Source organism: Chanos chanos, chromosome 8 (genome assembly GCF_902362185.1).
Source record: "Chanos chanos chromosome 8, fChaCha1.1, whole genome shotgun sequence".
NCBI lineage: Eukaryota > Metazoa > Chordata > Actinopteri > Gonorynchiformes > Chanidae > Chanos > Chanos chanos.
In genome coordinates, this window is record NC_044502.1 from 26562522 (window position 1) to 26584009 (window position 21488).

Sequence of the window (21488 nt, forward strand, 5' to 3'; positions counted from 1 at the left end):
GGAAAAAGTCATTGTCATACTGAATCACCTCAGGTGCGACAGCTGCAAGAGAACGCGGCCCAACTGCGGGCAATCTACGCCGGGGAAAAAGCCGACGCTATCCTAATTCGAGAACAGGAAGTGATGCAAGCTTGGAAGGAGCTGCTGGTTGCCTGCGAAGGCAGCCGAGTGCAGGTTACCACAGTAACAGACAAGTTACAGTTCTTTGCGACGGTGCGTGAGCTGAGCATGTGGATGGATGGAATTATGGGACAGATCGGCCCATTTGAGGATGCCAGGTATGGCTCAGCCAAGGGATTTAGATGGATTTACAACAGCAAAGGGATTTTCTTTTTAAAATAAGTTGCTATAGACAATAATGTTTTTTCTCCCCAATAGCATATCTCTGTTATCTGACTCTTCGGAGATACATTAAGTCTTATACAGCTCAGTATCTGCATTTAATTCATTGTCACTTACAAAAGCTATGAACTGATTGCTCTCGGCTTTACACTTGGCAGATGCAGCCAAGTATTGACTTTTAACTGGCAAAACTGTCTTGTAATAATGCTATGGATTCTTGTTTCACCTCAGCAGCACCAGTGACCTGTGACCAACACTGACAGTGCTTTGCTACACACGGGTGTAGTTCTCATTGTTGAACACTGTGAATACTCTTCCCAGAGATGTAACCTTTGGCTATGTTTGTGTGTGTGTGTGTGTGTTTGTTTGTGCGTGTGTATGTGTGTGTGTGTGCATCAGGGATCTCTCCGCACTGGAGGGAATGATGTCACAGCACCAAGGTTTGAAGACAAAGGTGGAAAACAAGAGCAAGAACTTTATGCATTGTGTGGAGATGGGCAAGATGTTACTTGCTGCCCGCAGCCCTGCTTCTGAAGAGGTACACACACACACACACACACACACACACACACACACGGACAAAATAATATGTCTCTTATTTTTTAATTTTGCTTTTGTGTTCATAGCAACATGGTCATTAACCAGTGTAGTATAAACTAACACAGAAATTCCTCTCTCTCTCTTTCTCTCTCTCTCTCTCTCTCTCTCTCACTCTCTCTCTTTTCTTCTGTCTCGTTCTCTAAGGTGAAAGAGAAGTTAGATTATGTAATGGCCAAGCAAAAGGACATGAATGACCGATGGGATCAGCACTGGGAGAAGCTTCAAAACAGTGAGAACAATAACACTCAGAGTGATTTTTACATTTCTTATTGTTGCAGATCACAGTCATTATTTTAACATTTTGATACCATTACAGAAAAATTATGTTTTGGTTCTGTGAACATAACATGACTCATCTGAAAGATTTTCTACTGCATTTTTTATGTATACTATATGTGTAGTGTTATATTAGGATTATACTATTGGATGTTACAGGGCTCTGCAATGTTGACCTCTTGAGCTTACACAAAATATGTGTTTTGTTATTTATCCTTTTTTCAGTAGTTTGAAACGTTTGAAAATATTATAAACATTTTAAAGAATGCAAAACTCTGATTTAGCATTGCTCTCTGCATTTTATTGTAACATCCTGCTGTTTTTGATGCTTGGTTGTCTTGGAGATGCATTGTATTAACTCTACTGTTGCTCTGCAGTGCAGCTGAAGTTACAGGCCGCCCAGCAGACAGTCACGGAGCAGTCATGGCTTGCCCCCAAAGATCCAATCACCAACAGTCAAGAGACAGGAGGCGGAGCCGATGAGGTTGAGCAGCTGATTCGTCGGCATGAGGCTTTCCGAAAGGCGGCAGCCACATGGAAGGAACACTTCAGCTCTTTACGACAGGTTGGCAAGGCAACAGCTACGATCCTCTATTTACTCTGAAATTATCCTCTTATTTTTTGTCACATAGATTTTTCTGACTCTTTATTCCCTTCTTCCTCCCCTCTTCCAGGCAGAGAAGCTGAAAGAAGAACAAAACAAGCAGCCAACAACATCTCTATTGAACAGGCAGATGTTCCCTGCGTCCTGTCTCGTCCCCAGCTCTTCGTCATCTTCCTCCTCATCCTCTCTCCTTCGTAACCCATTTCCAGACTCGGTCCTTGATCCTAAAGCTGGTTTGGAACTTGCACACACCACTGCACACATGGCTGCAAACACACTTGCTCAGAGACTGGGTTCCACATTTGCCCCATACAACCCAGTAATGAACGGATCTTCCTATCACGGGTTAAACCAGCAGGGTGGCATTGTTGGGGCGGATAGTTCCAGTTACCACGGGTTAAACCAGCAGGGTAGTATATTGAGACCTGATAGTTACAGTTACCAGGGGCTGAACCAACAGGGTCTTATGGGGATAGATGGTTCCAGTTACCACAGTATGAACCATTTAGGCGCAGTGGGAATGACAGAACCTAAAATAGCTTACGCCTGGCAACATCTCAAAGCTGACTGCCAACAGCCCAAAATCAACCACATCCACAAGGCTGTTTCGCCCCTAATGGAGGCCCATAGATCCCGGCTTGGGGGGGTGGACATTTCAACTCCTCCCGTGGGCCTGGACCCCTCCCTGGAGATGATCCACAGCCGGCTCCAGAGGGACCCCCGCGGCAGCCGTTCGGATCCCCAAATGGACCACCTCAGGCGGGAGAGGGAGTATCGGTTGGGCAGACAGACCTCAAGCGAGCAGGAGATACAGGCCCGATTAAACGAGTTGCCACTCATTGTCCGACAGGAGCGTTACCGTCGGCGACTGGAGAGGCAGTCGTCCAGTGAGCAGGAGGGAAGTGGGAGGCCGAGTGACCAGGATTCGGGCAGAGAACCCTCTGACAAGAGACCGTCAGGGTGAGTCTCTCTGAGAGTGATGTGTGTGTGTGTTTTGGATGAAGGTTTCGAAGTCATAGGAATTTCGCCAATAGCTGCTATTCTGCCTGTAAGAGCTGTCTGTTTTGTGACCTCTCAAAATCCTTATTTTCTGAGCATTAAATAATTTTTAAATACCTTTTCCCAGTAGTCCCAGTATTCCCAACGTTGGCTCTGGAAGCTAACAACACACATTCCATAGCAAGGAGTTTCTGTTGAGATAAAACATGAAAGAGCAAGCAGACATGCAAAATCACCCAGGACAACCTCAACAAGAGGGCACATCTACATGGTGGTGTGATCATGTGTCTCATGGGTCTTTTTGCTACCAGTATATGTCACTCTGTCACTTTGTGGGGTATACTGTATCTGAAAGCCATGGTTCTGCTATGTTAACATTGGGCTGTTTGTCCTAAAAGACCTTTTTCATGTCTCCTTGCGACTGGACGCTAGGCAAGATTAGTGGAGTAATCACCTCTGCAAGCACAGTGACCTCTGTTGACCATTCATAGCCCTATTGCTTTAAAGGTGGAGGGAAGCCAAGTGTGCACATCAAAGTCAGTCTTGGCAAGGCTCTCTGGGCATTCTAAGACAGGACTGTGTATATGGTTTCTTTCTGTTAAACACATGTAATGTTATATAATAGAACTCCGCTGGGATTCTATCTCTGGCAACAGATCTTGGGTGCCAGTCTGGAAGTGACTCACACAGCCCCTGCGCTTATCCTTCTAAACTTCTCCAATGTTCACACTCTGTTCCAGTAAAGGCCAATGACATTTGGTGCATTTCAAACCTTTTTGCACGGACACATTTTGGCACTCAGCCCTCCTTGAGCTTGAGAGCGTAGTTGCATTACATTTAACACTTTTGTTGTTCATTTCCATGCTGCTCAACTGTTATTCATTTGAGGATTAAAATATCTCCTAAAATGTTTCAGGAATAAATGGTGCATGTAATTCTTTCTTGCTGAAGTAAGGAGTTGTGATTTATGGAGAAGTGATTTTTTGCTGCATTTCACAACTCTGATTGTGATTGTGACCTCTGATTCTGCAAGGTCCTATTTTCTAATGTCTGTTTCGAAATAACACAACACAAAGCTTCCTTTGCTCAGAGCTCAGTTAAATAAACTCTGTGTGAGATCTCTAGAGTCTTTCTTGCAGCTATTTTAAAGGGTCATTCTGGAACATCCCATTGGAACCAACTTTCTCACTATGCAAGTGCTGAGGGAACACAACCTTGGTGAAACTGAAAAAAAAGCCCCTTTAATGCACAGTCCTTTACCCCTGCAACTGGAGTAAAATGGTAGTTTATGAGTGCATGTGTTGCATGTCTGTGTTTATCTTATGGATTTGTGCCATTGTAGGGAGAAGCGTTCCACTATGGCTGAGATTGTGGAGCAGGTGCAGGAGAGAGAGGCTGCCCATGTGAGTATCTCTAATCGGAAACAGATAATGTTTTAGCATGGCCATTGTTTATGAATATTGTTTATAAGTTTGTCCCTCGAATGCTGTCTCTCTCTCTCTCAGGCTCGAGGAGAGGTATACCGGCCTCCCAGCAGTCTGTCTGCTCCAGTTACCCGACTGGACCGCCCTCGAGCCCGCGATAGGCCCAAACCGCGACGGAGACCACGTCCAAAAGAGCCAGAGGAAACGAGGAGATCACGGTCTGCCCCCGCTCAGAGCACCCCTGCCACCCCGCAGCCCCCCACACATACTGTAGAGCATGAAGGCTTCCTATATCGCAAGCACGAACAGGAGGGGAAGGAACGCAGCCCAAACAGGTCAGGACAAATTTTCAGTGATAGTAACTGCTAACCACAGACATCACCAGACTGGGCTTAGATGCCCTGGCATGACATGCTTTGGGTCACAATATATGTCCCTTAAAGGGAAAAAAAACACAGTAAAATCCAGCCCTACCACACATGTACTTGATGATGCTGACTGGTGTCTGTTGTTGTGCTACATTGTCTTGTCATAAAACTTTCAGAATAAACTTAAATTTTCTCAGACACTGACAGATTGAACTAGTATTTTTGACAACTTTACGAAAGTGAAATAAAGGTCTTTAACACATAACTGTCCGAGATTTGGCTCTGTTGTCACTTCAAAACACGAGAAGAAGAATAAAAATGACTAAATGTTAACTTGAACAAGTTGCTCCATAAAAGCAAACGAGTTGCCTGTCCTTACCTGCATATCACCAGTTTTCACTTATGATGGAAAATACTTATGAATGAATATGTGCCCTGCACATAGTACACACAGATGAACGTGATTTTGTAGGACATGTTCCTGAATTGACATTCCTAGGTTGTTTCTGGAACAACATTGTCTATTAACCAGTTATTGCCCACTGATATTATCTGTGTCTCCCTCCTGAGCCATTCCAAAATTCCCTCCGGAACAAATGACCTAGTTTGTTTCTGGAGAGGGCGCAAGCTATTTGCGCAGCTCAGCATTTCAGTGCATAAGATCAAATGAAATCCTTGATTTAATGAAAACACATTAGCTGTAGGTCTTTTAGTCATTCGTTTAAATGAGCACTTCTGATCAGTTTGCATGGATCGCTACCTAGCTGAGCTTGCAAGTGCAGTGTCTGGCTGAGCTGGTTAGCTGCATACTTTGGTTCGGCAAACAAGTTTAACTTGCTAATAGTTAGGAAAGAATCTTGTTATCTTCACAGTAATACCATCAGGTTAACTACCTTTGTAAGCCAAATAAGAGTATGATCAGTGAAAATGACATTTTTTATGTCCCCCTCTTTTTTCTTTTTTCCTCTTTTTTTCACCCTTCCTCTCCTTCGTCAGTAAATCTTGGGTGAACCTGTTCTGCGTATTATCTAAAGGCGAGATTGGCTTCTATAAGGACGCAAGACACAAAACCACGCCGTATAACGATGAGCCCCTCCTTAGTTTGGCCCTCTGCACCTTTGACACCACCAACGGATACAAGAAAAAGAAAAACGTCTTCATCCTCAGGTGATTCCGCAAGTATTGCAAAGTCTTTTTTTTTCTTACTTTTAGTTTTGTCAATTGCTTGGAGCTTGATGCATTCTCGGAAATGTTTTGCCTGCACATTGCTTTGTTGATGCCCTCACTGTTCGGTTGAAATGGTCCGGCCAAACAGCTGTGTTCCTCGTGTCATCTCTGTCCTACAGGTGCCGTTCAGACAGGATGAGCTTTTTGTTTCTAAAAAGAAAGATGCAGCCTAGTGTGTGTTGCTAAACTTTTATCGATGTAAGCAGGGGGGCTTCAATGTGCCTATCTCTACCAAATATTTCCATAATTCACTTGAAACTTGAAACTTGGAATTTATGAAGTAGGCATCTAATCCTACAACTAGCTAGCACTGTAAGCACGTTTTGTGAAATATGAGGCAAAAAATTTGTTAAAATGTACTCATCAGACAATTCCAGCACTGTTATATTATGGGTTTTTTTTCCATGGCTTAATCCTCACAAACAGATTAAGCTTATAAATTTTATAAAATGAAGACATTTTTGGACAATGTGGCACTGCAGCCATGAACTGCCATTTTAATGAGAGATTAATGGGTATGTAGTTCTGCCTTTGCTGCTCTCTGATTGGTTGCTATCTCAGCAGGGACACTGATGAGTGATGCTGCTCCTTAAAAGTAGAGCACTTTAAATTTGAATCACCATAAGTGCCTTTTTCAAAAAAATGTGAGACGTGTCGTATATAAAATATTTACTAGTCACCTCTTCAGATTTGGAAGTTACTGAAAATAAGCATGAGCTAGTCACACATGAACGGCAATTACATGTTGATGATTACAATAACTGATGTGTGTAAATTCTATTTGTTTTTTGTTTTCCCAGAAGAAATGATGGGGAGGACTACATCTTCCTGGCTAAGGATGAGGTAAGAGATGTAGTTAAAATTTATGAGGAAAAAGACAATAAAAGTTTTAATGGAGAGAGTACCATTAGTATTTCCACTGTACATTTACTCTGGATAATTTTGTTCTCTAAAGTTTCACAAAGTCAAGAACAATCTGTTATATAAATTGTATTAATTGTATTAATGCATTGGCGACAAGATTATTTTTTAAAGAATTTTAAAATATTTTTAAAAAAATTTTACTTAATTAATTTCAAATTAAGCGTTCATTCTAATTTTTAACACTTATTTGCCTTGGTGCTGTCCATGAAATGAGGGCCACTGTTTAATCAGAAAACACTGATGATGTCATCGTCGTTAATTGTTATAAACTGTATGCTAAGGACTCAAATAGAATTGTCAACCAATTCTAGTCAACTGTTTTAGAGAATGTGTTTATTTTGCTAGTTGGTTTCTGTACACTTACTGTGAAAAAAGTGCCCTCCTCACGTCACTAAAAGCTGCATTAAATGAAACTAAATCCAACTAAAAAAGTTTTTGCATCCTAGGGTGATGTTTCTTCCTTGTGTTTTAATGTTTAGGAGGACCTGAAAGGCTGGGTGAACAGCATCAACGCCAGCCTGAGTGAGATTGAGGAGATCGCCAAATGGGAGAAGAACACCTCCTCCACAGATGCTGACAAATCAGAACGTAAGGAGCGGTCAGAGGGGGCGGAGCCATCAGAGGGGGCGGAGCGTTCTGAGAGGTCGGAACGTTCCGAGCGATCAGATAAAGGAGAAGGGTCAGAGAAAGGCTCAGAAAAGAGAGACACGTCGGAGAGAGAGAGAGCAGAGAGAGGTGACCGAGGATCCAGAGGTTCCAGCACCTCTGGAAAAAGCAAATGATGCACAGCTGCGCTTTTCTGTCGACATGTATTTATTTATTTATTATTCCATCTATTCATCCTTCCAAATAAGAGGAGGATGAGGCGTGATGTTTTCTCTTCATGCGTTTTGAGGGTCTGGTTTTAGGATGAAAACAAGTTAAGCTTTCCTTATGTATTTGTGTGTGTGGGAGAGTGTGGGGGAGTCAGAGAGAGAGAGAGAGAGAGAGAGAGAGAGAGAGAGAGAGAATGACAGAATGGCATTAATGGTATCGTCCTCTTTATCAGTCATGCTCTGTCATGACCTTTAAAGGCAATTTGATTAACGTTCTACTTAAGCAATATATGGAATAGCAGATCAACCTCACCTCTCTATAATTGCTCTTCCCATGTATTACTGATTACTTATGCTCATCACAATTGACTCATGCTGTGCATACACACACACACACACAAACACACACAAGCACACACAAACACGCACACACACATTCATGCACACACACACACACACACAAGTGCATATGCAGAGTATCGTGGTAAAACTTGCACAGCGCATACCAGTTCAAACATCCACTTCAGTACTGAACACTGTAACCGGACCTTGTTCATTCTAACTGTCAAAAACAATTTAAAGACACACTTTTCACATGACTATTTTAAGATTCCTCCTCTAGTGTGTGGTAGATTATCACACACAGTTACTCTCCTTAGCTATAACATACACTCAGTAATTTAGACTTCAGATTCAGGTCCTCTGCTACACACTGCAGTCACATCTGGGATTGCAAGTGTGTTTGGACAGGGTGCTGAATTATAGTGTATTATTGCGTCAGTTGTATTAATTAGACTATGACAATTTAACTAATTAAAGATGTAAGGATATTACTCTTCAAATATTACCAAACCGAAAAGGGAGGTTTACCCCAATATTATACTGCTGTTCCACACCTTATTTTCCCCAACATCCTCAGAATTTAAAGTAAATAGTCGTAAAATGAGTAAATCGTAGACTGGATGTAGGGTGTCTGTGTGAGACTGTTATGTTAATCGCAGATTTTAACTCAACAGCCTGCAGTGAATTAAGACGCAACCTCATTTTTTTTTCTTAATTAATGTATGAGTAATGTAACAAAATGCTAAAATGTATTAATCGTTTAACATAGCCCTGGCTAAACTGGTTTAATGTAATGATTGTAAACAGTAATCCTTCAGATTCCTATGAGTAGCCTAAACTGGCCTACAAATGTACAAACACTCTCATACTGAGGCACATACATCAACCTGCTTGCATCATAGTAAGACAGTAAAGAGTGCATCTATATGTAGACAAAAAAGGGGTTTTTTTCTGTTTATTTCTGCATCATGATTTTTCTCATGTGAGAGATTTTTATTTCGTACGTGCAGATGTACATAGTGTGTTGCCAGACAAAACTATTGCTTTAGCAACAGCTATGTGTTTGCTGTCCAATGGTCCATAAGCTAAGCAGTTTGAATGAACTGTTCAGACAATTCAAAGGAGAGTGGCCACTTGACATCGATTCTATTCACTCATCAGCTTAGAGATGAGGATTCTGTCAGAGTGATGTCATAGTTCAAACCACATTCCACCCTGTACAGTCATCACTTCCCCCTTCATATCGCCACCAGTTTTATGTTTATGGATATTTTCAGCTTCTTATAGTTTGTTGTTCTTTAATAGCTCCCGTGTGAGATGGTCAAATTACAGTCCAGTTCAAAAGAGCAGAGTCTGAGTTTGTTATTGCTGTTTAACAGTGTGGAATAGATAGGGCTCTGTCTGTACCCATGACAACCTGGTGTAAAATAGGGATGTCCTAAAGACCAGCTGTGCATGTTCTTCTCTCACTGATCTGAGCCTCTGCTGTATGGAGACCACACCCACACTTCAAAAACTCCCTTAATGGCTCTAAACATACACTGGTACCCGGTAAAAGTCTCATTGCAACTGTCAAAATTAAAATTGCCATTATTAGAATGTGTTTCATAAAGTGTAATCAGTTCCTAAAGTCATTTCATGCTTTAAAAAAAACTGTTTTGGGACTTATTCTGGAAAGTGATGAAGACATATTTCTTTCCAGATCCTTCAACAGTAATACAAACAAAGTGCAATAGCTGGATCTTCCAGTTGCAGTTTGCAGTCCTTTTAAGTCAGGGAGTAAGCCTAAAGGAGTTAAATTAATACTGGTAAATCTGATATACTGGAGTTGTCTCTGGCTCTTAATTATGGGGAGTCAGTTATGGGGTTCTAATCTAGAGAGTCATCTAGACACTCGATGCTCAAATTGGACTTACTGAATAGATATTTTAGAAGAGAGAGATGAGCCTTTAGGATTGAATCCCTCTGATGTTCTTTCTCTCCCCTCTCTCTTTCTCTCTCCATCATACACTCTGAAGGGCAGTGTAGAGTATGTGCTCTGGAGAACAGCTCTACTTCTCTGGTGTAGCTTTCTTTCTTTTTTGAGTTGAATCCACTCTCACAGAAACCCCTGACAAAGACACTTATTATAGATGTAGGCCGCCCGATGTCTCCGGAGATTCCCCAGCATTTGAATCATGACAGCTCTTTACCTTTCCTCATCCTCCCATCCCCACACCACTCTAAAAAGAGTCACTCCACCAACAGTCTGCAATCAAGGAAAAGAAAGGAGAGAAAAGCTCTCTCAGTCACGAAGGATTCTTTTTGCTCATGTGCACTGCGTTAGAGTTGTCACAGCCACATTCAGTGTAACAGTGTTAGACACAGTAAAACCAATTCTTGATGTAGTATCATCAGTAAAATCTAATGTAAGATGCTATTAATTTTTCCTTCATAAAGCAGAACCTGTAAGTAAGGTGTTTACTGACTAAAAAAAGAAAAAAAGAAAATAGCTGTTCTCGTTTGCGGGAATTCTTTTGCTGTTGTCTGTAAACAATCAGATTCTATATTTTGTTTGATGATATCTTCCTGACCCTTACTTAAAAAAAAAAACAAAAAAAAAACTTCAACAACTAAAAACCATTTCTTTTTCTTTAATGCTACAGCGTCTGTATGAACATTCAAACAGTGTTTTCAGTACTGCACAAAGACTGCACAACTCTCTGAACTCTAGTCCAGAAAGCTACTGCAACTCTGACATGTTTCTGTGGGGTAGGTCACATGATGTGCCATGTCTGCATTGCTGTGCTTTATGAAACATGAAACATCATGTATGATCAATGCCTCCCACACTACACACATAGCTCTGTGATTTTAGCTGAAACACAAGACACTTTCAAATTTCAGTCGTTGGGAATTACTACTTTTTGCTTGTATCAGTGTGACCTGGCTTATGGATTAATCAATTAAAAGCACAATTTCACTCAGAAAAAAAAAGATTATCTGAAGGATTTGACAGGGCACTGGATGATGATTTTTTTTCTTTCCTCTTAAAACTCGGCCCTTTGAGTTGTATGATATTGCTTTTTGTGACGTTTGTTTGTTTCCCGATGCAGTTCCACAAAACTACCACACAGGGTCGCTCATGTTCATTTCCAACAGCGCCGGCATCCTTACTTTGCAGCTAAGGAACTGCGGAATATTGCAGATGAACTGTGTAGAAAATTCCGGATGAACTTTTGACCCAGAGACTTCTGCTTCGACAGATGTGGACATTTGACGTTCTTACTTCATATAAGTCTGTGAATTTCAACCAGTCACGAACCAGTCACCTTTTCATACTTAGCTGCTGTATCACCACCTTGCTTGACTTTACCTATGTGAAATGTTTCTGTTTTTTCTCTTCTGTTCAGTCGACGCTTGATTGCTGAGGGCAATATGACTCTCGTGGGTATTGCTTCACTAATGAACCCCAAATACAAGGTTAGAAAGAGTGGGCTACTCAGCTTAATCCTGTTAAGTAGGCCTAAATCATTTCATATGAGGATCATAGAAGAAAACACTATTAAGTTGCATGAATGTGAATATAGAGGTGATTTCTATGCAACAGCTGTGCATGTTTATCAAAGGGGTTTTATTCCTCTGTAAGGTACTGAGCAGGGATGATAACAGTGATGATGGTGATGACGATGATGACGACGATGATGATGATGACGATGAAGATAATAATGATGTTTTAGGAGAGATGAATGATGAATGAGCAGATGACATGACTTGTCATAAAAAAAAAAAACATTATCTACTGATATCCCCACAGATTCATTAATACAGGTTGTATATATCAACATACTGTGGTGTCTTTGTGTTATTGTTTGTTGCACTACATTACTGTTATAATTACAGTTACAAATGTGTTTATTTTGTAGATGCTCCTAGGCATTAAAGAAATTGAATCAAATGAGAAATACTATGCATCATAGAGCAGGAACTTCATTAGAGCCAGTAATAATTACTGCCAATAATTTATTATTGGGGGGGGGGGGGGCTAAAAAGATTTAATGGAGTGGTAATGATGAGGGGCTGAACTGGATATGCTGGAGTGGCCATGGCCTGAAGAGATGCTTTATCAATTTTGCAACGAGAGATGGGCAGGAACTCTGCGCTCTGACAGCAGTGGAGAGGTAAATCCGCCACCTCAGTGTGAGCAGTAAGAACTGTCGAACCCTTGGGGAGTGAGATCTGGGAACAAAGTGATGGAGAAGGCGCCTGGATGAGACAGGGGGGTGTGAGGGTGACAGGGTGTGAGGGCAGAGTGTAGCCGGTGGATACGAAAACTGTGTTTTGAATTGGAATGGTGTGTGAGGATGGGCGAAGTGATCTTACAGGATTTGGGGGAGACCGAATACGATCTCAATGGAAGAATCACATTTTATGGAGCATATATTTACAAACCGTTCATCAAATACAACAATCTAATTTAGAACAAAAATGTCACAAACTGTATCCTGACAACAAATGGCTTGATGATACGTTTATAAACGAGAAACGCTGGGGTGTGATGAGGCAAATGAAATGGAGTGAAATGATATCATTTACATGCAGAGAAAGTTAAGACTGTCTCCCTATAATCCGTACTGCACTTTCTAAAAAAAACTTTAATGTGAATGGAGCTTGACATTGAAAAGTTTGCGGTAGAGTCATCCAGTTGTTAGAGAGGAGTTTTCTTCTTCAGGCACCTCAAGTTACCTTGACGCAACCCTCTTCATCTAAGAGTTCAGTGTTTTGGTTATCGGCGCTCGCCACTTAAACGATAGGTGGCGACAAAGCAGCTTATCTCATATCGCTGTGAGTCCTTTACATCTGCCGAAGAAGACAATTGAGATTTGTGGGTTGGCGTAGTTTTAAGGACGCACTATATAAGGTGTCTCTGTGCATAAACTTCCTGAAAGAGGAAGATGGCTACCTGGGGCAGGTTAGGTTGGGGTTTGCGGAACTTTTTTAGGAGATCGTGGTCTCTAAGATATGCGTCCTTACATCGCTCGGTTGGTGCAGGTGTTCTGGGGTCTTTAGTAGGAGGTGGTTTACTTTATTATCGCAAAGAACCACGCTGGAGATGGCCCCTCGCCGTTTACGCAGAAGAGACGGTATCAGAATTGTTTCTCTGACTTTAATATATACAACGTTTCAGTCTTTTGTTAAAAAAATCAGTCTGAGCCATAGTGAATCAGTCCATACTGAAAATCCGTACGGAAACGTTATTTGAATATTTTGTCAACGAAGGTGTGTGCTTTATGTATTGCATAAACTTCGTTTGGAGACACGCCCTCAAAGAGTAGGCTACTGTCTTAACAACACCGATAACTTCAGGCCGTGTCTTGTTTTAAAGTGACCATGTTTTGCTGCTCTACCTGGCTCTGGGTGCATTATACCCTCTGTAGAGAGCAAAGCTGCACCGCACCTACTATCATCGCCGCCTTCCCACAGTTTCATAGAACAGACTCGTGTTTACAATGCGTCTTGGATTCCTCTGATTCGTCGTTATCTCTAAAATATATCTATTAATACACAACCAAGAACTTGTGTTACACAGTTAGCTTCCTCTTTAAAAGGAGATTGTAAAGATATAGTCTGGGCTATATTTGTTGTTAAGTCGTGTGATAAATGCTAGCTCCTTATGTTCGGTCCTGTCGGTTACAAAATAAACTTTACAGAAGGTAATCTTGTCGCTCAGACAAAGGTATTTTTTCCGATGTGACTCTAAAACTGTCCGCTCTTCTGAGGCATAAAGCATTTAGCGTGTGAATTTTCATGACAAGTGTTAAAGTGTATAGGCCAGTGTGCGTGAAGGTGTCTGTTTATTACAGTTGTAAGCCGTGATTAGTGTGAGGCTGTTTTTTTTAGCATATACATTACGTTGTTCACACTCCATACGTCACCGTCTCTCAGCAGAAAGATGCTCCTTCTCCCCCTGTATCAATGCGGCGGCTGCGTTTTGACCAGTTCGCTTCCATGATCTACGAGCAGGAATTTTACATGACGCCTAGAGACTTTCTGTACTCTGTCATGCTTGAAGAAGTGGACCGTAAGTGACCACAAAAAACAAAGGAGAAAATAAATAAATAAGTAAACAGATGGATAAATCTTCTTTATTGCCATCTTCAAAGTAACTTTTTTTAATTGTAAATTTATTTGCTTATTTTTACAAGGTAAATTACAGAAGAAACTTCTGACCAAAGCGGTGAGTAATGAGGAACTGTGTAGAAATTGTAGGAAATGAATGTGGTCCTCTGTACAGACCAATTAAATAAAAAAAAAAGTTCTGCTTTCTGGTTCAGACAGTACAGAAAAAGTCGAACAGTGGGAAGAGAAGGGGATTGTAGTTTTAGCTTATCTGTGGAATAAAGACTGATGATTTACATTTCATTATTCCCAATCCACCTTGAGTCCACCAAACCTCTAAAAAATGTGTCCAAAACTCTGTTTTCCTTGAGTTTGTCTCCATGGAAGTCACTTAAACAATTAGGATTTTTTTTCCTAAATGTATGGATTGTTTGTGTAGATGTGTCTCTTGTGTTGTAATTGTCTGGAACATGCTTCAGGAAGTGGAGAGGATGCTGACACTTGCCTCCAAGGCTCAAGCTGGTAATGAACTCTTCCGAGGCATTGGAGATAATGGTAAATGTCTTTGCACTGATTGATTTCCTATGGTTCATTAGCTGTGCAGATGGGTTGGTTAACATGACAGATAGCCTGTCTAGTCCTGCCTCCTGTTAGTTTGTGCTCTGGTTCTTACTCATGCATCTGTCAAAACTTATGACATGAAACGAGATTGAACTCTGTTCTTCCTGTGTGCCATCGTTTCAGGCTTGATCTCCTACACAGAGTACCTATTCCTGCTCACTATTCTCACCAGTAAGTGACACTGTTCTCACCAGTACTTGACAGATGGGCTACACTGCCTGAAGCTCCTTGGTGTCAGAGTAGAACAGTTCCCTGCTGACCTCTGGGAAACTGGAAGACATTTGTGGATGCTTATCAGAGACATTTGTGCACTGAGAGTGGTGGAGATCTAGATAAAGGTTGTGAAAGCTGCCAGACTTAACGGGAAGGTTCACCATCATGTCCTGACCTTAAAACAACTTTATAGATGAGGCTTTGGTGCGTTCCACTGGCTGTGAAAGCTGGGCTTCCGCATGTTAGTGTTAGCGTCCTGGAAAGCTTGAGACAATATGTGCACATGATGCCGCACTATTATTGTTTTCATCCTGAAATCTCCAAGCTGATTTATGTCGGTGGCAGTCTACGTGAGAGATGACCATGGAGTGCACCAAACACTCATCCAAAGAGTTGTTTTTCAGGTAAAAAACATGATGGTGACACCTTTGCTTAAGTTTAGCACTGAGATCTTTACAGCTACCGCTACTTGTTTTGACTGTCAGTTGGATCTGAGAATCAAGTCTAACTTTAGGCCCTTCCACAACAAAAAAACACGTCTAAAGACGGCCTTAATGAATTGGCTTGAGAAAACCGATATGTGAAGGTGATACCAATGACATTATCAGTGATTTTCTGTGACACAGGTTTATAAACCGTGTCTGCACATCTTTCGCATTCAGGGTTTTGTTTTTTATTACATTTAGAACAATAGTTCCCAGCTGAAGTGTTGAATACTTGATCCAGTGTTGGAACTTGGCTAGACCACAGGTAACTAGTTCATCAAACAGGTCACTACACTCAGCAAAGTGAGGTGATTAATGCTAGGTTGAGTGTAAACTGTATCCTGAATGGAATCTGTTGTTCCAGCCTTTATCAGTTTCACTGATTCATCACTGCATTGTTTTCTGTGTGCAGTTCCATGGTTCTGTGTATTCTCTCTGTGTGTACAGGCATACCCTGATCTCTGTTTTTCTGACTCAAGATTCCTACAGAATTTGTTTCTGTGGCATTGTGTTAAACTGGCAATGGTAAATGGAAGTGCCCCTCAGTTTTCTTGATATTAATTTTAATTGAATGTACAGCTTGTGAGAATTTGTATTTAATTGTGTGCATTGATGAATGAAGGGTTGTAAAGCAAACAAACAAACAAAAAACAGCCCAGCCTTGACATGCTTTCATCCCTTTACCTTACAGCTCTCAGCTGTAGCTTACAGTGAGGACGAATTTGTGTTTTACACTGTGTGAGAGGGCACCTCTTGTTCCATTGGGTAGTGTGTATGTATGCTCATGTGCGTGTGTGTGTGTGTGGTTGTATGTGTGTGTGTGTGGCTAAGTGTGTTCTAACAGTAATGTACTGCATTGTGTGATTACAGAGCCACACACAGGATTTCACATTGCTTTCAAAATGCTTGATGTTGATGGTAATGAGCATGTGGACAAAAAGGAATTTCAGAAGGTATGGTATGGCATGTCGTAGCACCCAGTAACACAGGACGTCTGCTTTGTGCAGAGGCCTTTACCAGCTGATGATTAATGTAAAGCTAGCCATCTGTGGCTTTCTCTGTAAACAGGGGGCAGATAGTATGATTTTTTCATTCCTCTTTTCATTGTGCACCACATATTTAAATCAAATTGCTTCCTGTGTGATTGTATCTTTTTGGTGTGCAGCTTACACAACTGTATAGTTGTAAGTCGTGGTTGGTTTGAGTTAAAACAGGATTAAAAGCCTGAGGACGGGATTACCGATAAGTGATATTGTTTGAAAGGAAATTGATTATCTTGTTTAAAAGGTTCATTTAAAACCAAGGCACTTGCAGAGCAGTGCATACATTCTGATGTTTTAAATTGTTCCTGTTCCGTATTTCTGGGTGTGTGAATCTCATGCTGGAAAAAAATGTATTCATATTTGTTTGACAGTGAAATTCTCAGTGTGTCAGTGTGCTCCTATGTTAACACAGGTCAGCGTTTCCTGGATCCTTAGTCACCATAGCAACTGTAAAAGGGATACCTAGAGCGTTTTGACTGCACCAAAATGGCTGTGAGATTGGCCAATTTTTTAAAAGCACAGCATATAGGGGGGACTCTTTGTCTAACAGCGTAATGGTGCTTTAGTCAAGTACGTGCTGTAAGTCTGCCTGTGGAAGCGAATAGCCCAGCTACGCTCATTGTGTTGGTTTTGACTTAAAAAGCATTGTTAATGCAATGCTTTTGTGCTAAAGTGCACTGCTGTGATTTGCTGTCTACGTTAAAATTCTCCAGAAAAAAAAACTGAAAAGAGTTTGGTTTAGCCAAGCAACCTTTTTGCCTTCCATTTTGTCCCCTGTGAAGTAATTGTTCTCTTTTGTTTTTTGTTATCATTTGCAACCAGACCCAGTGGGGCCATGGTCAGTTGTTAAAATTTGTTTTTAGACTGGTGTCGCTCATAAAATCATGTGACTGGCTGAGAGTGTAAAATGAGGAGGTTTATGGGTATTGTAGTCAGTGCATACTGACTAATACTGTGTTATATTTTTGTTATTGCTGACATTGCTGGGAAAACTCAGCTTTGTAAGAGGTATGTAGTTACATTTCAAAGATAATATAATATATATTTTTTTAATAATAAAAGTTTATTTTCATGTTTTAGCCCTAATAAGCTTGAAGCTGTAAACCTTATTGTAATTTCTAAAACTGAACACAGTCTGCTTTGGCCTGTACTGTTTTTACCCGTTTCTTTTATTTTAATAACTCCTCTCTTTGTTCCTAAGATGAAGAAAATAATTGGGAAGAGGAAAGAGCGGATTGTGAGGGATGGCATTACAGAGGTACATCATCTGGAATTCTTTCAGTAGATGCAAAATGTAGTTATATGATAAACACTTCCAGGTACTGTAGTACTTAATTTTTTAAAAATGCCATGGTCAGTAATTGTTACTGGCACTGGGATTGTCCTGTGCCTTTATGGTGGCATGTTGTTTGTTCTCCCCTACTCAGTTTGCACTTCATTTAAGTTGCTTTGGAAAAGAGCTTCTGTTAAATGAGTGAAGATGTCAGTTATAATTTTTATTTCCAAACACTTTAGGACCTAGAGAGGAGTCTGGTTCATACTGGAGTAGACAGTATGCAGGATTAGAAAGTAGACACAACGTTATTTATGATTTATAGCACAGTAAAATCTCTGGTATACTACCCTGTGAAGACACCAGGGATTAAAATGATGAGGTCGTGACAGTCTTGGTTCCTCTCCAGGTGTCAAACACGGAGGACGGAGATGAAGTCAGCACTACTCTTCAAGCTTTCTTCTTTGGGAGGAATGGGAAGAAAAAACTGCAGTACCAAGAATTCCGCAGGTCATCCATCCAGCAGTCCATCCATCTGTAACTTTAAGATATAAAAAAAAGTTTTGGAAAAAAAAAAATCAAGTATGTTAGGGTGGTTGTAAAATGTGTCTTTGTGGTATTTGAGAAAGAACTGTGAATAACGGCAGAGTCAGTGACACATCTGTGAAATATATTGTGAAGGCGTAGTTTTAAGTATGTATGTGTGTGGGGTTTTTTTGGCTTTATGGTAGGTTCATGGAGGACCTGCAGGCGGAGGTTCAGGAGATGGAGTTCCTACAGTTCTCAAAGGGCATGGACACCATGCGGCGGGAAGACTTTGCTGAATGGTTGCTTCACTACACTAACGAGGAAGACAACGAGGCGTACTGGGAAAACATGAGGAAGAGGATCCCTACTGGCCAGGTATCCAGCTAGCAACATAGCCATTCCACACCACCAGTGGATCAGCCATGGGTTAATCATAGTTGTGTTGGTCGCGATTTTAAAAAAACAAAACAAAACAAAAAAAACAAAACAAAGGGATATATGGCATGAGCCTTAGCCAGCGATATTACTAAGAGTGCACAGACAAGATGAAATTAGCATAGCGATATTTAAGCCATAAAAATGAATGTGTCAGCAGTGTATTTGTCACATGCCAATAAGACACTGCTTGAAAGGTAACTACAGCTGGCTTCATACTGAAAGCCAACTGGCTGAATAAACTTGTTGCGCAAACAGGTTCCTTGAATAGACAAACATTGTGTTAGCTATAATGCTAACAATGTAGCTAAACAGCAAAAGCAAACTATGAGGAAGTAGTCAAATTTAAGCCAAATAATGCAGGTACTAACCATTTGATGACTACCGCTGGCCATGCTTAAGCTTTGTGTAAATAAGATGCCAGCTGCGTGGTAAAAAGTCTTGAGCTACCTGCCCCTACAGACATACTGTAACACGGTAATTGTAATATATTAGCATTGTCCCTTATGCCGAGTGAAGCTAGTTAGCCTGGATGGAAATAAGGGTGTATTTGACTGATGGTAGGTCTGGTTATCTTGGAATTTCCCCTCTTTCTCTCTTAGAGCATCACATTTGATGAATTTAAAGCATTCTGTCTCTTTACCAACAACTTGGAGGACTTCGCCCTCTCTGTGAAGATGATTAGTGAAGCCAACAGGCCAATCGGAATGGGTAATAATAGCATTCTCTCTTAGTGTATTAAATTTAAAAAATGTAGTTTTACGATCTAAAATGGGCCTCTCAAGTTTCCTCGTGCATTTGTTCTTCATTTTGCTGTCCTCCCTGTGTTCTTCTCTAGCCCAATTCAAACGAGCTGTGAAGATTGCTACAGGACATGAGCTGTCAGAGAATGTTCTAGACACTGTATTTAAAATCTTTGACCTGGATGGGGATAACTGTCTGAGCCATAAAGAGTTCATTGCTGTCATGAAAGACAGGGTTCTGCGTGGACTCAGGGTAAAAATATACAATTTTATTCAAATAAAAAATTAAGGAAACTAATTTTTTTTTTTTTTCAGAAATGCAGTTTTTATGCAGTTAACTATACTGTTCTCATTTAATGGTTGCATATGCGAACATTAAAAGATAGAAACAGTTTAAAGATACTAACACTAATGTAGCTGAACTCCTGATCATGAGTGGTTAATCGTGTGAGGGGTTCTCTCTCCAGGTCCAGCCCCAGCACGGTTTGTCAGGGTACTGGAAGTGTGTGAAGAGAGAGACACTGAAAGGAGCTCAGGAGGCCCTGGGGGACAGGAGCAGCCCCTTCTGAGGTTGACCTGCATGTTTCTGAGGCATCGGGATGTCGTAGGACAGCTGGAACAATCTGGGAAAACATTGATGATGCCAGTGCTTCAGCCAGCTTTTGGATCACTGTCCCCACCCCACCCAAAAAACTAAAACTAAATACAAACAGAAATTTATTATATGAGCATATATAATATCAAATGTTTACACAGAATGTGTTTTACAAAGTACAGTTATATTAGAGTGATTGGCCTTTTGAAAGACGCCATAAAATGTGCTTACTTTTGTATGGGAAAAAAAAAAAGCATTTTTGGCTATAGAAAGTTTACTTGATTCCAGCATCGATTAAAATGACAGTAATTTTTGATTGCCAAGACAACCAATATTGATGTGCAGACCTTGTGTACCCTGAACCAAGGAGAAAATAACCACTATTTCAGTTTGTAGCACTGAAAGTTCGAGACTGAAATATGTAAAATAGAAGCCTGCCTACTCATTGTGAAATAAAAAGAGTAGTGCACCATGTTAAACAAATAATCTGTTCACCATTAACAGTGCAGTTTACTTTAGTTGAAGGTGTTACCTTCCTGGGAGGTCCCAAGCAATTTTAAATGTGTTTCATCTTAAAACTGTTTCTGAAGGCCAAGCCAAACAACTGTGGGAAAATGAGAGAGAAAGAAAAAGAAAAGCGTTTTAGCAATCACAGTAGGATGTAAACTGACAGTTCCTCTCTTTAAAATATGCCCCTTCGGTTCTGAGCCGAAAGTATAGAGCTACTTACAGAGAAAAGCCAGTCCCATTCAACTGAGTGATCAGTTTTCTCACCTGTTTACTAGAGAGGACTTCTGTGAGACAGAAAAATGAGGTTCAAAGAAACTTCAAAAGTTCATAGACCAGATAAGACACATGTTTTAGTAAAGCTAGAGTCTTTGTTGTGTATGCATGTCACATTTCATGGAGTAAGGGTGTGGTTTTGTTTACATTTTTTTTTTTTAAATATACTTATGGTGTGCATGTGGTTTGGTCATTGCTCAGCTTTCTGTCAATGTGAACCTTTGGATGTTTTACATGTTTGCCCTTAGTGTATCCTTTTGGATGTCTCTTATTTTTTCAGTTTATAAGTTTATATTACAGCTCTTTCAATTGCTGAAACAGGTTGTTCATGGGGGAATCTGTTCCTCACTGCTTGGGATATGAACATTCCAAACAGTGCCTCATTACCACAGACTTCTGGCATGTCTTTCACAGGACATTTCTGTTTTTCTGATTCTTCTTTTTTAATAATTACAGGTGTGTTATCGCTGTGGTTTTGCTGGGCTTTATTAATAACTTGGAATACTTTTTTTTAGCTTCAAATAGGCCCTCTTCTGTCAGAACTTGACATTGATATGTTCAGAACCACCATGTAATTTTACTTGGTAAATAAACCAAGCAAGGGATAGGATTCTTTCTGTGAATACTTAAATGTTATAAAATAAAATGACCAGCAGCAGTAGTAACTAGTCAGTGAATGTTGTATCTAGGAAACAGACATGCTCATTGGTTTCTTTGACATGAGGGGTAATAAACACTGCAGTTTGTGA

At 40.6% G+C, this 21488-nt stretch overlaps 2 protein-coding genes across 2 annotated transcripts in view; both read left to right on the forward strand.

Annotated features, from left to right (window-relative positions):
• sptbn4a (spectrin, beta, non-erythrocytic 4a) overlaps positions 1 to 11143 on the forward strand; it is a 25500-nt gene extending 14357 nt beyond the window's left edge. Inside the window, exons 10-20 of the mRNA XM_030783026.1 lie at positions 34 to 278; positions 742 to 880; positions 1087 to 1171; positions 1596 to 1792; positions 1893 to 2782; positions 4164 to 4224; positions 4327 to 4580; positions 5610 to 5780; positions 6641 to 6683; positions 7244 to 7443; positions 11017 to 11143. Of these exons, the coding sequence (XP_030638886.1) occupies positions 34 to 278; positions 742 to 880; positions 1087 to 1171; positions 1596 to 1792; positions 1893 to 2782; positions 4164 to 4224; positions 4327 to 4580; positions 5610 to 5780; positions 6641 to 6683; positions 7244 to 7443; positions 11017 to 11143 (2412 nt within the window). The remainder of the gene's footprint in view (positions 1 to 33; positions 279 to 741; positions 881 to 1086; positions 1172 to 1595; positions 1793 to 1892; positions 2783 to 4163; positions 4225 to 4326; positions 4581 to 5609; positions 5781 to 6640; positions 6684 to 7243; positions 7444 to 11016) is intronic.
• Positions 11144 to 12855: 1712 nt separating this feature from the next.
• On the forward strand, positions 12856 to 21368 carry micu2 (mitochondrial calcium uptake 2). The gene is made up of 12 exons (XM_030782748.1): positions 12856 to 13044; positions 13847 to 13982; positions 14107 to 14138; positions 14500 to 14575; positions 14765 to 14812; positions 16210 to 16292; positions 17584 to 17640; positions 18065 to 18165; positions 18387 to 18558; positions 19221 to 19329; positions 19457 to 19614; positions 19829 to 21368. The coding sequence occupies exons 1-12, from the start codon at positions 12856 to 12858 to the stop codon at positions 19928 to 19930; spliced, it is 1263 nt and encodes a 420-aa protein (XP_030638608.1). The 3' UTR covers positions 19931 to 21368.
• Positions 21369 to 21488: the final 120 nt, after the last annotated feature.

Coding starts and splice junctions, on each gene's coding strand:
- micu2 (XM_030782748.1), top strand. CDS start 12,856: ATGGCTACCTGGGGCAGGTTAGGTTGGGGTTTGCGGAACTTTTTTAGG. Junction 13,983..14,106: donor CATGCTTGAAGAAGTGGACC/GTAAGTGACCAC, acceptor TATTTTTACAAG/GTAAATTACAGAAGAAACTT. Junction 14,813..16,209: donor CCTGCTCACTATTCTCACCA/GTAAGTGACACT, acceptor GTGTGATTACAG/AGCCACACACAGGATTTCAC.